We start from the raw sequence: 18,822 nt of genomic DNA, 5'->3' as shown, positions 1-18,822 counted from the left end.
CGTGAGGCCCCAGAGCACATGTTGGGATTAAAACCTAACTTGTTACCAAATAGTAGCACAAACAGAAAGAATAACCAGGACCCTGCACCTCCTAACATTAGATGTGCCTCTTGGCTTTCTCATTCCTTTGATCTCACAGGACTGGCAAAAGTACATAAGAAACTTGAAATATTTAAGTAGCTTTTTTGTAGATTCACTGGATTGTCTACTAAGATGACTAGAGGCCCAGTGCACAGATTTGTGCACCAGTGGGGTCCCTCGGCCTGGCCTGTGGGGATCAGTGGACCTCTGTGCCGCCACAGCCCAGCCTTACCCGCCAGCTCATTGGGCTCCAGCCCACTGTCAACCTCGATTCCGCACAGCACAAAGTAGTGCGTGAAGTGGCAGGTGGCCAGGGAGGAGCCCGAGCCCGGGCTGGGCACTGTGCCACCCCTGCTCATCCTGTACCTGCTGCATGCCTGCTACTGCCACAGCTCGGGCGTGCAGGGGGAGTGTCTGTGGGAGAGGCTCGCGCCGCTGCAACTGTGCTCGCCAGCAGTGAGCACAGGAGTTTGGTGCCCATCAGTCAGCGGAGCGGCGCTCTCACTGTGGGAGTACACTGATCACCAGGGGGCAACTCCTGCATTGAGTGTCTGCCCCCCTGGTGGTCAGTGCATGTCAGAGCAAGAGGTTAAATTCCCATTCGGACAAACTCCCTAGGGGACAATTTGCATATTAGCTTCTTATTATATAGGATTGCTGTCTTTAAGTCCTCATGTGCTAATCCAATCATCCCTGCCTTTTCTGGACAATGGGCACATTTTCCTCTTGGTTATGGATCATGTTTTCCTCCTTCCCATGTCTTGAAATTTTTGCATAGAGGCTGGATATTTTGACTGTTATGCTGTTCAGTGTCTTGGGTTTGTTGTTTCCTTTGTTTCTGTGTTGAGTTTTGTCCCAGGAGGCAATTAGTTTACTTACAGACCAGCATGAGCCTCTCAATACTTGTTTTTAAGTTTTGTTAATGTAGATCTTATAGAGCTATCCGGATCTGCCCGTTTGAAATGAATAAAACTAAAAAAAAGACCAAAAGACCGTACCCTTTTATGTAATGATGTTTACTTTGAATTTATATTAGTTCACACAAACACTCCTTCCATGCTTTTGTTCCGGCCCTCCGGTCTAGTTTAAGAACCCATTGTGGCCCTCGAGTCAAAAAGTTTGCCCACCCCTGCTTTAATAGCTGATAGTTCAACTTTGAAAATGAAATGTATTTTAACAAACACTGCCTTTATAATTATTCAAAGTGTGTGAATAGTTTTTTGGACACCCTACATGTAAGTAAATTCCACATTAAGGAAAGAATAACAACATTTGGCAATATAAACAAAACTGACATGCAAGGTTTTGTATGGAGCAGCAATATACATATTCTCAAAAGACTAAACTGCTCATTTAACTTGTTCATTAACATTGGTTGATCAAAGAATGCATCACAATTACAATTTGGACTTTTTAAAAAGTGAAACTCTAGAGACACATAATATATATTACTTGGCAGTCTCATACAGTCACAATTGAGATTAAATAATTTTATCCAAACAGTTGCCTATACTTACACTTTCTAGAACTCGTAAACATCTCTCTGCTCCCCATAATGAGGCTACTAGTTTCTCTTCATCCTCATCTCTACTGAGATGATCCACACATTCTTTCACTAGGAGAAAAGACATGGATATATATCAATTAGCACATCTCAGCACCCCAGTACCTGCCCCTTTGACGAACATTAAAAGCCAACTGTGCACATGCTGTGGATATGCTGTAACCTCTCTGACATTAATTATTCTAAGTTTTACACTATGAGATGTTGAAATGTATGAGACTCTAATTTACTGTAATTATTTCCTTTCCATTACTTCCCAATTACTTTCCATTACTTTGAAAGCATTAATGGCATTTCCTATGAGATTTACAAAATCTACTAAAAGAACAGATCTTTTCAAGTGATGAAATTATTTTCGAAATATGTAAATAAAATATTTTTTTCATGCTTTTAAATATATAAAAATGCTACGTGTGTATGTATCATACCTTTATCTACAATATGATCCAGACCACCCAAAAGCCGGAGTTCTTCTTTAAACCAGTCTCCTGCTCGTTTAGAAGTAAGGGATAGTAACGTCTCCATAGCTAAATGCCCAGTCTAAAAATCAGAAGTACCATTAATGAATCTTTACTCTTAACAATGATTCTGAGGCAACACTTCCAGAGGTTTTCTTTAGAAAAGTTCACTGCATGCCACCAGCCCATAAAGTTCACTGTATTCTTTTTAAAAATTTTTTATTGATGAGAGAGAGAGAAAGGGAGGAGAGAAAGAAACATCTATCCTTTATCTCCCACATGCAACAGACCAGGGACCAAACCACAACTTGGCCATGTGCCCTGACAGGGAATGGAACCAGAGTCCTTTCAATGTATGGACGATGCACGACCACTGAGTCAGATTGGCCAGGGCCAGAGTATTATTTATAATGTAGTAGGAGCTTTTATAAGTAAAACTGAAGTGATTTTAATTTTTATCTAAATAGTCTACCAGTTGAAGAAATAGTTATAATCATTGGTTTGCTTTCATAGAAGTATAGTCTCATTTATCAGTTCAATGAAATAGATACTAAGGTTATTTCCAAGGTATAGATGCTCAACAGTGGGAGTGTTGAATTAAAGGGTGCCTGTACTTTAACTGCCAATCAATATATGTCAGATTAATTTACCACAAAGGCTAAAACAAGTAACAGTCTAGGACAATGATGGCGAACCTATGACAGGCGTGTAAGAGGTGATAGGCGAACTCATTTTTTTGGTTGATTTTTCTTTGTTAAATGGCATTTAAATATATAAAATAAATGTCAAAAATATGTCTTTGTTTTACTATGGTTGCAAATATCAAAAAATTTTTATATGTGACACGGCACCAGAGTGAAGTTAGGGCTTTTCAAAATGCTGACACGCCGAGCTCAAAAGGTTCGCCGTCACTGATCTAGGAGCAAAGTGTGGGCGTGTCAGTTGTTCTGAATCCTCAAAAGCTTATCACTTTAAATTTTTTTCCTGAGGGTAAAAAATTGTATCCTATTGCTTTGGTTTATATTGTTCTAATTACAGTAAACTTCAGCATCTTTTCTCCTGTCAATTCTTCTTTCCTTATTTACCTACGAGGTTGCTTATCTTTTGCTTATTGTTGTATATATTTTCTTACTTATTAGTGTTTCAGATTTACCAGACTTAAACTTTATACTGCAGGGTTAGCAGCTTGGATACATACTGTGTGGCTACCATGACAAAACTATATATGGAACCACCACTAAAGGAAGCACAGAACAGTAAGTCATATTTATAACAAGACAAGTTTTTCTTTATCTTTATTTGCCTTTAATTATTATTTTTCTTTTCTATTATATTTCATTCTAAAAGCATATAGTTATCCCCCCACCAAAGAGCAGTCTGATTCTTGTTGCAATAGGAACTTCAGCATAACAAAAGAAATGGTTTAATTAGCAAAGCTAGAAAGACCTGGTTTTCTTCCCAAACCTTCTTTCCTTTTTAATTTGCAAGTTTACAGTAAATCCTCCTGACCAATTTGGAACTGAATATAAATTGGGTATTTAAAAATGCAAAAACCACATCTTACCATCAAATCTCAGTATTACAGATTTAGAAGAGATCTAGAACATTTTAGTCTAATTTCTAACAAAGCTAATGTCAAGGTGAAAATATAGAACTGAATTCAATGCTACAAAAACAGACCCATTCCCGTCCCCCCTCCCAGTCTAAGTCCTTGAAAGAATAATTTAATGAGATTGGTTCCGGTATATTAGGCTCATGAGTCACATAGTGAATCTGGAGCCTAATGAGACTTTCTTTTTTAGGAAGAAAGGGGACAGTAATTTGATGTTAATATGGCAAAAGCTGTTAAGTTTTTATGCTAAAAAGGGATTTTATCATTTACTTCTATTGGGATAAAAAGGATTGTGGATATTTTAAGCTATTTTCAATATATTATATGCTAGCATTTTAACACAGCCTACATAATCCAAACATTTACTTAAAAATTGAAATAGTCCCCATAAGCTAAAGCACAGCCAAATCATTAATCAGAATATTATATTCAGCTACTGTTAGCTCTGTTATTTAAATTATACCTGAAAACACTATAATATTAATATCTTAAATTATCTTTCCAGGGCACATCGGGAGTGGCAGTATATTTTGAGGAAGAAATTAAGCAATTAATAAAACAAAACTTATGCATAGGGGGACAGTCAATGTACAAACAATGTCTACTTAAGATTTAAAACGAACAGATATTAAGAGAGAAACAAAGACATTCTAAAATTAGCAACTCTGTTCAGATTTTAATCATGTGAGTAAACTGCTTAACACAATATAAAAAAATTATTATGCTGGTATTTACCACCCTAATAAATTCAACAAACCATGGAGGAAATTCAATAAACAAGTTTATCATGTTATTTAATACCAAATAACTGGAAGGAATTTAATATTGAACAATATGGGAACTATAACAAACACATAAAGGTATGCAGCAAATAAAAATTATAGGCTCAAATTTATTCTTTATATAATTAAAAGTTTGTATATATTATAAAATATGAAAAAATAAAAATTATGAATACATTTTACAAGTTGTATAAAAATAGTTTGGCGAGGTAGAGGGATTGTTTATCCACTACTGAGTATAAAACAATTTTTTGTCTAACTTTAATACATGAAAGTACTATTTAGTAGTACATGTCAATTTTGTATCCTGCCTTTTAATGTTAATTTGCTTTCCCTTCTCAACCCCCACTTCATTCAAATTCCATACTCTACCCTTCACCAAATAGAGCAATATCCCTAAGTCACAGCTGGCTAGCTCAACAATTTTTGAGACCATTGCTGCAGTCTTCAGTTTAGTAAACAGTTGGTAGAAAACACTGTCTATGTAGATTTGATGTTGGAAATGCCTGAAAGTCAAGTTACATATAAACAAATAACTTTATTTTTTCAAAATGACAAGGCGAATCATTTTCTACTGGCCTGGTAATCTGGAGAAGTATTATTTATTATAGAAGTGAAAAAGAAGATTAAAAAAAAAGTACTGGAATTAACCAAAAACAAGTCATTTTAAACTTGGAGAATCGTGTTGAGCATAAGGGTAGCAGTTAATGGGACACCCTGACACACTCTAGATGAGTGAATGCTCATTGAAAATGACCTTGCAGCCCTAGCCCGTTTGGCTCAGCGTCGGCCTGGGGACCAAAGGGTCCTGGGTTTGATTCCAGTAAAGCACGTACCTTGGTTGCAAGCTCCGGGACTCCCCGGCACGGGCCCTGGTGAGGGCTTGTGCAGGAGGCAACCAAGCGATGTGTTTCTCTTACATTGATGTTTCTCTTTCATCTTTCCCTCTCTCTTCCACTCTCCCTAAAAATCAGTGAAAAAATATCCTCAGGTGAGAATTAACAACAACAACAACAAAAAAATAAAGGAAACCATTAAAAAGAAACGAAAAAAGAAAGTGACCTTGCAAAAGTCTCTTAATTCTTATTGCCAAAACCCACAGAGAATAAGAATTCAAATTCCTAATAGCTTAAAAGTAACTTCTTTATTTGTATTTATTTTTTTTAATTAAAAGAATTAGGTAAAATGCAATAAAAATTTTACTGGCCAAAAAAACTAAATACAGATGGGATAGGTTAGGAATTTCAGGCAGGGAACAGAATTATGCTCAGAACTAAACCTTCAGAAACTCTGCTGTATTATAAACCAGGAGGCTAAATGATTTGTCCGAAGTCACACACTTGCTGTGACTAAAAACTTTCTGGAAGTAAATTTTCATTTTATAATGAAAAGAAGGAATGAACCCACCGTTATATTTTCTAGATCAAGATGCTTGTTGTGTACAGTTTCACAGAGCCTTCGAATTTTTTCCTTGATTTTGTTCATGTCTTTTTCATTCAGTAGCTTAGCTGAAGAAGCATCTTGTTCCAGTTCTAGAAGTCGAATCATTAGGTCTAGACTAGCTCTATCAAGATCCATGTTCAAACGATCTCTACTCAATATGTACATGAGGGCAGCTGTACAAAGGGACAGATTCTTCAATGGACAAAAAAAAAAATATGTAATCAATTAGTGGCAATTTCAGGAAATAAGACTATTTTTACATTTATTCACATGGTGGAAATCTTGAAAATGTTTTACTCATTGAAAACCCCACCCCTTAAAATATTCTATAGAAATGTGAATTAAATAAAGTACTGTTGCATGAAGTTGTACTTTCTGAAGACCTCCCTATATGAATGCTCCAAAGCAAGAATATAAGTGAAAATAGATATTTCTTTGGCTATTCCATGTTTAATAAGAAGTTTACAGTACATTTTTTTCAGCTCTATGTAATACTATTTTACAGTACACTTCACTATCATTCTTTAAGATTAAGTAGATAAAGTCAAGTTTCAAGAAACAAATTTCAATAAATAAAATCAATAATCTGTGCCCAGTGGCTCAGTGGTTGAGCATAAACCCATGAACCAAAGAGGTTACTAGTTCAATACCCGGTCAGGGCACATGCCCGGGATTTTGAGCTCAATCCTTAGTTGGGGGCCTGTAGGAGGAAATCATCAATGTTTCTCTCTCATCAATGTTACTATCTACTTCTCGCCCTTCCCTTCTCTCTAAAAGTCAATAAAAACATTTTTTAAAGTCAATGTATGTTTTAAAATCTGTACCAGAAACTTAGCTACGTTTTTCTGTAAAATAAACACAACCGCATTTGTGTCAATATGTAAAACTAAAATGCCCCAAAAAACACATTTAGACTCATTTCTTTAAAATAAACCAATTAGGTCTGGCTGAACCAAGCATTTAAAAATAAAATTATGTGTTCTCAAAGTCATTCAAAACAGGTAGCTGGCACACTTCGCTTATAATAGGTACTAAAACCTATAAGTAATGAAAGGGATATAGTTTAGGTCAGCATTATTTCAACATATAAGATATAATGTATTACACTTATTTCAATGCATAGAAACACAATTAACTATGTAAACATTTAAACTTTAAATCCCCCTAAGTAAAGAGATTTCAGACTAAGTGACTAAATAAATGCTTACACAGAAAATTAATTTTGGAAATTAGGATGACACAGTATAGGCTTTGGGAGTCCAATGCCCCCAAGAACACATATTAATGGGTTGGTCCTCTTATTTATATCCTATCCAATAAAAGAGAAACATGGTAATTAGCGTACATCCGCTACCCTTTCCATTGGCTAATCAGCAAGATATGCAAATTAATTGCCAGCCAAGATGGCGGCCGGCAGCCAGGCAGCTTGAAGCTAACCCGAGGCTTGCTTGCTTCAGTGACGGAGGAAACCAACGTTCCCCGCCTGCCTTGCCGGCCGCTGAGCTTGCAGTTTGAAACATTGTTACAAATATAGAAGCTAAACAAAACCCCAGAAACCTGCTTTCAGGCCGAGGGGATCTCAGAGCTGGAGTTGATACAGTGTTTCGATTCTAGAACCCAAACAAAGCAGATACCTCCATTCAGCAGCAGAGGCCTCAGAGCTGGAGCCAGAGCTAAAGCTGGCCCAGAAGAAAAAAAGGAGCAGTTGGGAGCTTCAGTCACCCGCCAGCCTGAAAACAGCCCTCAGCCCCTCACCCAGACTGGCCAGGCACCCCAGTGGGGACCCCTACCCTGATCCTGGACACCCTTCAGGGCAAACCAGCCGGCCCCGACCATTGAACCAGGCCTCTATCCTATATAGTAACAGGGTAATATGCACACTGACCCTAACAGCAGAACCACTGGCAATGACTGGTCACTATGACACACACTGACCACCAGGGGGCAGACGCTCAATGCAGGCGCTTCCCCCTGGTGGTCAGTGCGCTCCCACAGGGGGAGCTCTGTTCAGCCACAAGCCAGGCTGATGGCTGCCAGTACAACAGTGGTGGTGGGAGCCTCTCCCGCCTCCTCAGCAGCGCTAGGGATGTCTGACTGCCAGCTTAGGGCCTAAGCCAGCAGGTGGACATCCCCCAAGGGGTTCCAGACTGCGGGAGGGCTCAGGCCAGGCTGAGGCACCCCCCAAGAGCATGAATTTTTGTGCTCCAGGCCTCTAGTATTGTAACAACTAATAATGGTGTCAGATGAGTACTAGACTTATGCAGGCAATAACTTCATAAGTTACATAAATGTCTAATCACTATGTTGTACACCTAAAACTAACAATACAGTTGTCAGCTGTTAACTGAAATTTTTTAATGTTTAAAAGCAATAAACTGCATAACCAGTGTGTGTGGAGGGACCCCCCCCCCCCAGTGCACAAATTTGTGTGCACTGGGCCTCTAGTCTATATATATATAAACCCCTAATATGCAAATAGATCAAATGGCAGAAAAACCGGCTGCTATGACATGCACTGACCACGAGCGGCGTGCGCAGAGCATGGCGGGCATTGGCCGCGGCAGGATGGTGGAGCAGGTGAGCAGGGGCGCCGGTCACTGTCATCAGGGTGAGCCTCTGGTGGTTACTGAAAATTCTTTGCTCCTCTGTGTCAGGGTTCCACCTGGCACTTGCACCCGCTGTTGGCGCTGGCCCTGCTTGCACCAGCAGTGGCCCCACTTGCTCCGGTTGCCGGCACCACTGGCACTGGTGTCAGCAGGTGCAAGCGGTGGCTGTCGGCCCTGATTGCCCCTGAGGACTTCTCCATCTCCCCCTACTCTTGAGGGGGGATTGGGGCAGCAGCCACTGCTTGCACCCACTGCTGGCGCCAGCCCCAATAGCTCTGCGGTGTCAGTGGGTGTGAGTGGGGCCGGCGCTGTCAATGCATGGGAGCAGTGGTGGCAGGAGCCGGGCTGCTGGAAGACAGGGGACCAGGGACTGCGGCGGGAGGGGCCAGGCAGGGGCGCAGAGAATGGGCCGAGAGCCGCCCCTGTGTCCACTGCAACCTAGAGGCCCATAGTTCCTTTCAAGGTGCACAAATTCGTGCACAGGGCCCCTAGTACTGCATAACAAAACAAATTAATAGTCTCTTCTCTTCTCCCTCATTCTATATCTGCTACAACTTGGTAATGAAGTTTTCCTCACAGAGGGATAAGTACAATGCTTTCAGTTTCGGAAGACTCTGAGTGTCTCCCCTATTCTGCATTTAAAACATAATTTCCCTGAACAAAAAATATAATAAAGTCATCTCAAAATACCACTATAATAATTAGCAATGACTATTTTTTAACTTCAAAAGTGTTAAACCTGACTTTTATCACATATTTTTAAGAGGAAACGTCAAAGTCAAAATGAAAATGAAAAATTCTTTTTCACAATGAGCTATGTTCCAATTCAACATCCAGACAAAATGCTCTTTAAAAAAGTCCAAATCCTTTTTTGTCATGCTACTGATATCAAAGATTAGTAAAAGATTTTTTTTTCTAGTACTTTCTGGTTAGAGGAAATCAATGCTTGGTTTTCAAACTTAATTCGTTCCAGAAGGCTGTTTGAAAAGAGATTTGTTTGAAAACCAAATCATTTTTTTATTAGAAATAATGTAAATTGAATTAATCCATTCCAGACCCCCAAATGATTCCCTGCTTTAACCTTTCTTATATACAGTGCATGTCTAATGTACTGTTTAATTTATAAACACATCATTTTTTTTAATCCTCAGACCTGAGGATAATTTTCCATTGATTTTTAGAGAGAGTGGAAGAGAGAGGGAAAGACAGAAAGAAATATCGGTGTGAGAGAAGCACATCAATTGGTTTCCTCCTGCACAATCCCCAGCAGTACTTGCCCTTGACTGGAATCGAACCTGGGACCTTCAGTCTGCACTGAGCAAAACTGGCTAGGGCAACACTTCTTTTCTTAAATTTATCGAACCACCTTAAATGAATCACTTTTAGCATTTGGTCCAGGGATGTCTTTCAGGTTTGCATGAATCTTTGCTTGTTTATATATCACTGCCAAAATGGTTATCACTGGTTAACTGCTTTACATTTATCTAAATCAACAAGTTTATTTTTTTTAAACAAGTTTTTTTACTTCAATTGTCTGTGATCATTGTTTCTTTTGCACCCTTAGTAATATTAGGAATCTTGATGGTCTCTTTTTGTTTTAAAATTGTGCTAATCATTGGTTTGATTTTGCCAGCAACAAAAGTGTCTCTTTGTTGCCTGAGAGACACTTTTTGTCATGCTGCAGTAGCAGCCTGAAAGGATTGTCAGGTGGAAAACCAAAGTTTGGTTGACAACTGAGACATTTTTTCTGTAAACAACTTGGCGGAGAACTGAATTGTTTGACATGGGGTATCCAGTATGCTATAACTGAATAATGTTATGTTTTTGTTAATCCTCACGTGAGGATATTTCCCCCCATTAATTCTTAGAGAGAGTTGGGGGGGGGGACATCAATGTGAGAGAGACATCCATTGGTAGCCTCCCACATGCATCTGGGGCTCAGGATGCAACCAAGGTACATGCCCTTGACCAGAATCGAGTCTGTGAGCTTCCAGTGTTGGTGGGCCAACACTCTACCCACTGAGAAAAGCAGGTGAGGGCCTGAATAATGTGTAAACAATATAAACTGAGGAGAGGAAAAAATGTCCTGAGAAAATAATCTTAAATGATTAAGCAACAACTTCTAGCATGAAGCTCTATATTTAGCAAATAAAACTCAATCCACATATAGGAAATACTTATATCTGAATATACATAAAGATATTTGTCAATAACCAAACAGACTAGAATTTTTAAATAATGCTTCTCAAACCCAGAAACTTAAAAATACCTGATGGTGCTGGGAATCATCCAAGGTTTTAAAGACCATTGCTACCATTCCGTGTGCTCTCAGGTGCATTCGAAAACTGGGCATGGCGCATTTAGTAGCCAAGCTAATAACACTAGAAGAAAATAGACTAGTTAGGGAGACTAAAAATAGCTAGTGCATTAGTATTTTGTTCGTACAGTACCAAAACAAGGGCATGGGGTAGGATGTCAAAGCTTTGCCTGTACAGATCACAATATAAAAAGCATGAGCAAACCAGATTATTAAAAATTTACTAATAAATATGTGATTAGGTATGTTATATTAAATGATATAAATAACAAATGATCATCTTTAGTTTATTTCTTACAGTACTTACTACCATGAAAAGCAAAAAGTCTCAGTTCCTCTTCATAATGCCTCTAATACATGTACTTTATATTTGATTGAATATATTCTGATTGACTGGATAATTCAATCAAATCAAGATACTCCATCCTATATAATAAAAGTGTAGTATGCAAATTGTTCCCTCGACCAGGAGTTGTCCAAGAGTTTGACCAGGGGGCGGGGCTGGCCGGGGGAAGGGAGGGAGGCCCCAGTGGTGGCAGGCGGCTGGGGGAAGGAAGGGAGTATCTGGCTGGTGGCTGGCAGCTAACAGCGGCTAGGGACCCTACCAGTGCACAAATTTTGTGCACTGGGCCTCTAGTCTATACTAATAAAAGGGTAGTATGCTAATTAGACTGGATAGACCAGATGTCTCCCAGACATCCTTCCTGACAAAGCCGGGATCCGGGTGAAGCCACTCAGGGTCTGGGCACCTGGCCCAGGCAAAGCCACCCAGAGGTCCCAGCGCAGCAGCCCCTTCCACAGAGGTGGCGGGAGAGGGGGCTGCGCAGTCCTGCCCCTTCCGCAGAGGCAGCCACAGAGGCAGCAGCATTGACCTGGTCCCACGCCTCCGCAGAGGTGGGGGGTACAGGGAGCAGCATGATCCCAGAGCCTCCACAGAGGCTGGATGGGGTGTGACCCTGGTGCCTCAACCTCCCACACCCTCTCCCCTAGACAGCCTGGCCCCAGATTGCCCTCCCCAACCAGCGGGCAGGATCAGCGCTAAGAAGCAGAGAGCCCGGTTTCTGGTTGAGCCACACTCTCCCCCACCCCCACCTGTGCTCAGCCAGAAGCCAGGCTCACAGCTGGTGAGCACAGTGGAGGTGGCATGAGCCTCTCCGCCTCCGCAGCAGGTGGGCGGTAAGAAGCAAGGGGTCCTGGACTGCGAGAGCCCCCAACTGGGAGAGGGATGTCTGAGTTTGAACTGAAGCCTGATCCCTGGGGGGTCCTGGACTGTGAGGGCACAGGCCGGGCTAAGCGCCCCTTACCCTGCACGAATTTCATGCACCAGGCCTTTAGTCTATCTATATAAAAGCCTAAGTGACCATTGCAACCGAACGGACAACCTAACAGGCTGCATGGGGCAACCAGGCTGGCAGGGGGGTTAGTGAGAGGCGACCAAACGACTGAGCAGCAGGCTGCGTGGGGCAACCAGGCCAGCGGGGGGTGGGGGTGGGTAGGAAGGGGCTATCAGGCCAGCAGGCAGAGGCGGTTAGGGGTGATCAGGATGGCAAGGGGGGCAGTTAGGGGCAATCAGGCAGGCAGGCAGGTGAGCGGTTAGGAGCCATTAGTCCAGGACTGTGAGAGGGATGTCCGATTGCTGGTTTAGGCCCGATCCCTAGGATCGGGCCTAAACTGACAGTTGGACATCCCCTGAGGGGTCCCTGATTGGAGAGGGTGCAGGCTGGGCTGAAGGCCCCCCCACCTCCCACCGTGCATGAATTTCGTGCACCAGGTGACTGCTCCGGTCGCTATGACATGCACTGACCACCAGGGGCAGACACAATGCAGGAGCTGTCCCCTGATGGTCAGTGTGCTCACACAGCGGAACGCCACTCAGCTGACTGACGGGCGCCAGACACTGGGCTCATGGCTGGCAAGCACAGCTGCAGTGGCGCGTGCCTTTGCCGCCTCCACGGCAGTGCTACCAAGAGGTGGCAGGCGCAGCAGGAGCGGTGTGGCGCCTGGCCCAGGTTCAGGGCTCCGCACTGGCTGCCTGCCACTTCTCATAATACTACATCCCCCGAGGGGTTCTGGGTTGTGAGAGGGCGCAGGCCAGGTTGAGGGACCCCCACTGGTGCATGAATCCATACGCTAGGCCTCTAGTATAATATGCAGAAGATTATCCAAATTAAAACATGCTTAATTTATCAAATTTACAACTTGCATGTTTAAAATACTGGGCTGTAGAGGAACTCAGGGATTCTTTAGCATAACACTTCTTTCAAGAATCTGGAAACTGACGCCTAGATTATGCTAAAAGGATATAAACATCTAACTTTCCTTCCTCCATAGAATAAAATCCCTTATAAGAAATCAATCACATTTTAACATATTATAACTGACTATAAACTATATCCACGGTAACAAAATCACAAATGTTTAGCTCTATCCATTTGAAAAACTTTAATAAGCTATATAGCATGCATGTAATTATCAAACGTAAAAATAAGAGCTTACCTAAGGCAACGTGTGTTTAGAGGCTGAGTGCTCTTTAAGCCACTTAACAAATACTCAATGTCATCAGTGAACTCTTGATTTTCACCAAATTCCACCACATCATTGAAGTGCTTCACGTGCTGAACAACAGTATATAACTGCCAAGAAAATAAGTCCATCTCTTTTATAACTATGAACTGGGATATGTAGTTAAATCTATAGGCTTGCTGTACTGTATTTCAAAGTGTATAAAATAATTTATTACATGGCCACTGAAAGTTGCTTTTAAAACACTGGTAGCACTAGGACCAGATAAGTTTGTGACTCAAAGCTGTGGCTATCAGTGCACTGTATTTGTTCAAGACACTGAAATGCTCAATGTTAAACACAACAACTATCCATGCATAGAAAAACTGTATGACTGCTTACTTCTTTGTCTTCTTTTCTGCATTTTAGTGCGGTAACTATATCTTGGTAGGGCTGAGTAGGTATTGTCACAGTTTTTATCACTTTGAGTGGTGGTGCAGGAGCCTTAAAAACTCCATCATCTTTTTGATTTGGTTCCTTTGAAGACAGCCTCACCTATTAAAAAGGGTATTAAGTTAGTTATTCTAAAAAAATATATACATACAAATAGTAACATGTCCTCTACCTAGCAAATTTAGTTTAAGAAAAAAAAGATGGGTGATAAGGGACATGAAAGGTCATAAGGTACATTTAAAAATTCCATTTATGCCCTGACCCATTTGGCTCAGTGGATACAGCGTCGGCCTGCGGACTCAAGGGTCCCAGGTTCGATTCCAGTCAAGGGCATGTACCTTGGTTGCAGGCACATACCCAGTGGGGAGTGTGCAGGAGGCAGCTCATCGATGTTTCTCTCTCATCGATGTTTCTAACTCTCTATCCCTCTCCCTTTGAGTCCGGAGGCAGGAGGGCCCGTCCCGCAGCACCAGGGTCCTGACCCGGTCTTGTGCCCTCCTGTTCTTCCTTAAACTTACATTTCACACAATATACTATTTGTCTCTAGGACTATTAGAAGGAATAAAGAACCAAAATTCCATATATAAATAGCATTGATAAGAAGCTAGGGATGGAATAGAAAAACTACAACAGATAGATAAAAGAATTTTTAAAGTACAGAAAGCTGTACTTTAGGGTAGAATAGCCAAAATAAGAGCACAGCATATAATTACTAATATGTACAATGATGATTTTATACTAGTAAAAGAAGTTTAATGTGTTCAACTTAAGAAGAGAGGGAACTAATTACGTATATAATAAAAGCCTAAGTGGCCGTTAAGGCAGAACGACCAGTCGCTATGATGTGCACTGACCACCAGGGGTCAGATGCTCAGTGCAGGAGGTGCCCCCTGGTGGTCAGTGTGCTCCCACAGGGGAGTGCCGCTCAGCCAGAAGCCAGGTTCACAGCTGGTGAGCGCAGCGGCAGTGGCAGAAGCCTCTCCCACCTCAACTCCGTGGCAGCAGGAGCAGCGGGCCGGAGATGAGTGTGAGCAGTGTGGCGCCCAGCTCCAATTTGGGCTCCTCCCTGGCCGCCTGCCACTGGCGCACTACTACATCCCCCGAGGGGTCCCGGACTGCAAGAGGGCGCAGGCCAGGCTGAGGAACCGCTCCCCACCCCGCCAGTGCACAAATTTCGTGCACTAGGTCTCTAGTACATTATATTTTAGAAAGATCTCTATGGCTAATTTTTGTTGTTACAAAGAACTCATTCCTAAAAACAAAAAGGAACTCACTACTTCAGTGGTTCTCAACCTTCTGGCCCTTTAATACAGTTCCTCATGTTGTGACCCAACCATAAAATTATTTTTGTTGCTACTTCATAACTGTAATGTTGCTACTGTTATGAATTGTAATGTAAATATCTGATATGCAGGATGGTCTTAGGCAACCCCTGTGAAAGGGTCATTCGACCGCCAAAGGGGTTGCGACCCACAGGTTGAGAACCGCTGCACTAATTGAGAGCTCCAAATGACTGAGGAGTTATCATTATCTAGAACAGCCATGCCCCACCTGAGCACCTCTAAAATCCTGATGCCCCCCTGTGACATATAATTCTTATTATTCAAAAAGTGAACTCCTATTCTCATGGAGGAAGCCTAAAAGGCCATTAACTTGGACAAAACAAGCTTCCAAAGAACATCACATCCACAAAAGAGAAAAATAAAAGAACAAAAGGATAGTTGAAGTACTGAGGAAGATATCACAACGAAACTGTTAAAATAATAATAATAATATGAAGTGATATGAAAAAAATAGCAAGTTTAAAAACATAATAGAGAACTGAAATACATAAATATGTCATAATATATATTTATATACTGTATATGAGGCCCCTAGAACCATAAGAAATGCGAAAAATTCACTGTTAATAACTCATTCTCGAATTGCCCCCCTTAAAAATCAAATTGCCCCTCTGTTGGGAACCATTGATCTAGAAATATTGTTTTCAAATGCGTTCTGAATTGAATTACTGGAATGCAGGAAAAAGCTCTCTAAAAAGTGAATTAATCACTCAAAGCCACTTTATCATCTATATAGGATGTAATTTATAACACAAGTCTAAATACAAATTTCAAATACAGACTAATTTGCCCTTTAAAACTGAACACTATCCTATCCTATCCTATCCTATCCTATCCTATCCTATAAAAGCCTAATATGCAAATTGTCCCCTTGACAGAAAGTTCGACCAGTAGTTCGACCACTCCCTATGATGTATGCTGACCACCAGGGGGCGGCACAAAACATGGCAGGCATCAGCAACGTGGCAGTGGCAGCGGGCAGCAGTGGGGGCACTGCCAGCCCTGATGGGCCTCGAAGAGAGCAGGGCTGTGACAGGATGGTGGAGCAGGTAAGTGGGCAGAGCCAGGCCAACGTGTGTGCAAGCAGGGCCCAATTGCCCTACTGATCACCCTGCAGACAGTGACCAGTGGCGACAGCCAGGGCCGGCTGAAGCTTGCACTGCTGGCAGTGGCAACAGCAGGGGGTGATGGGGCGACCCCTCCCCCTGATTGCTGCGTTGCCTCCCGCCCCTGAGGGCTCCCAGACTGTGAGAGGGGGCAGGCGGGTTGAGGGACCCCCCCCTCCAGTGCCACGAATTTCATGCACTGGGCCTCTAGTAATTCCATAAAATGTGGGTCAGAAGTAAAAAAAAATTTTAAGGCTTTTTATTTATAACCTAGTACAGTGATGGCGAACCTATGACACGTGTGTCAGAGGTGACACGTGAACTCATTTTTTGGTTGATTTTTCTTTGTTAAATGGCATTTAAATATATAAAAGAAATATCTAAAATATAAGTCTTTGTTTTACTATGGTTGCAAATATCAAAAAATTTCTATATGGGACACGGCACCAGAGTTAAGTTAGGGTTTTTCAAAATGCTGACACGCTGAGCTCAAAAGGTTCGCCATCACTGACCTAGTAGGACCAGAATTTCTGTAATCCCATCCACGATCCTCACTTTTCCAATGAATTAAACTAAGTTTTTATTAGGAAGCCACTAAATTTTAGTTAAGAAGTCCAAAATAAACTGGTAAAGAGGAAAGTCAGAGACATCTAAATTATGAATAAAGATAGCAAAACAAACATGAAACTAAAAAGTACAGTTCACTTACTGTAACACTCTGAGGTTTTACTACTGGTGGCCCAGGTAGTTCTTCTGAGTCTGGATGGTTCCAATGTCTGGCATTATACACAGCTTTTGTAGGAGACTACAGAAATGAGAAAGAGGTCAACTGTTTCCACATTTTGCATCCTTATGAAATTGTCTCATTTCATAAAATAAAAATCATAATAAATAATTTAAATGCATAAACATATACCCTAGACCAGTGGTCGGCAAACTCATTAGTCAACAGAGCCAAATATCAACAGTACGACGATTGAAATTTCTTTTGAGAGCCAAATTTTTTAAACTTAAACTATATAGGTAGGTACATTGTTATTAATTTAATTAGGGTGCTCCTAAGCTGGCCTTTGCTAAAAACGTCCTCAATCTGATTGAGGTACGTTTGCTGAGGTCGACCCCTTCCAACTCTCCCATCAGCACTCGTCTCGTATACTTGTTTCGTCTATCTCCTTTCGTTCATCCTCTCTATATGTCCAAACCATCTCAACATACCTTTCTCAATCCTCAATACTACATCTTCTTTCACTCCACAATGTTCCCTATATGTGTGTGCCTGCACGTGGTATTTTGTGGAAGAGCCACACTCAAGGGGCCAAAGAGCCGCATGCGGCTCGCGAGCCACGGTTTGCTGACCACTGCTCTAGACCAGTGATCGCCAAGCTTTTGGACCTCACGGACCACCAGTGGTCTGCGGACCATTGGTTGGTGACCACTGCCCTAGACAGAGCAGATAAACAGTATCTAGCTCATATTCCCACCATGTAGCCATGCCCATGGCAGACATAGAGTCACTGGGACATTCTCTATGAAATTGATAATCAGTGCTCTAGTCTAGAGGACAACTATGAACAACTAGAAGAAGAAAGTAAACCTCTTGCCAGGCCTGTACTAACTTACTAATCAATATAATTAATTCAATATATTCTTTATTCCTCATGCTACTGATCCATGCCCCACATTCTTCCAATCATGGAAATCGGGCAGCACAAGTGATAAAGGCCCATATTCATTTAAGTGAAACTGTCAGGGTCAGATCAGTACCATCATTCAAAAGTTTTCAAATTTTATAAAGGTAAATATTGTACATATGCCTCATGTTACAAAACATAGTGGGGTCTAAAGCAATAGTATATAATAACATCCATGATTTCTACAGCAAAATGTATACATATTTACATTAAGTCGGATACTGCCCCAACTCAATTTAGGGTAGTTTACTGGCAAATTAATTTACTATAAAAAATGAAAAAAAACTTTCAGTGTAACACTCCTTATTTCAGAATTGAGAATAAGGAACTGTTAACCTGTATAATCAAATCCATAGGATAAAACCTGTATAAAATGAACGTAGCAATTCTTCTAAAGGAGACTGATTACACAAAGACCAATGTTTTATCCGTCCTTTATGAATGATGTTAAATTTTGTTCTTTAACCTTCAAAAAATGGCTTTAATCTCATTAGAGATTCTAAGTGTGATAATTTATGTATTTTCAGTACTAATACAAAAAAAAATAAGAGTACAAGAGGAGAAACATACTTCAAGATTGGCCAAAAATCTACATAAAAAAAATTACCCATTTTCCCTTACAAGCTGCAATGAACTAACATAATTGGAATTAAGCATCATACAAAGTTGTCTTTTTATACAAATACTAGTGGCCTGGTGCACAAAATTTGTGCACGGGGGAGGGTGTGTTCCTCAGCCTGGCCTGCACCCTCTCCAATTTGGGACCCCTCGAAGGATGTCATACTGCCAGTTTACAGGGATCGGGCCTAAACCAGCAGTCGGACATCCCTCTCACAATCCAGGACTCCTGGCTCCTAATGCTAA

General features: G+C 41.3%; 1 protein-coding gene across 6 annotated transcripts in view; it reads right to left on the bottom strand.

Moving 5' to 3' along the window:
• The window catches only part of WAPL (WAPL cohesin release factor), a 120,057-nt gene that overhangs the window by 23,767 nt on the left and 77,468 nt on the right, over positions 1 to 18,822 (bottom strand). For 4 of the 6 annotated variants that reach the window (XM_015566665.1, XM_015566667.1, XM_015566670.1 and 1 more), the window contains 7 exons: positions 16,977 to 17,072; positions 13,768 to 13,920; positions 13,360 to 13,496; positions 10,816 to 10,942; positions 5,905 to 6,132; positions 2,074 to 2,185; positions 1,599 to 1,696 (listed from right to left, as the gene is read on the bottom strand). In XM_015566665.1, coding sequence (XP_015422151.1) covers positions 1,599 to 1,696; positions 2,074 to 2,185; positions 5,905 to 6,132; positions 10,816 to 10,942; positions 13,360 to 13,496; positions 13,768 to 13,920; positions 16,977 to 17,072 — 951 coding nt within the window. The remainder of the gene's footprint in view (positions 1 to 1,598; positions 1,697 to 2,073; positions 2,186 to 5,904; positions 6,133 to 10,815; positions 10,943 to 13,359; positions 13,497 to 13,767; positions 13,921 to 16,976; positions 17,073 to 18,822) is intronic. The other 2 variants (XM_015566666.1, XM_015566668.1) reach the window with 1 other exon arrangement.

This window comes from Myotis davidii, unplaced genomic scaffold (genome assembly GCF_000327345.1).
Source record: "Myotis davidii unplaced genomic scaffold, ASM32734v1 scaffold642, whole genome shotgun sequence".
Lineage (NCBI taxonomy): Eukaryota > Metazoa > Chordata > Mammalia > Chiroptera > Vespertilionidae > Myotis > Myotis davidii.
Note: the sequence above shows the minus strand (reverse complement) of the source record. Positions and strands in the feature narration are given on the sequence as shown.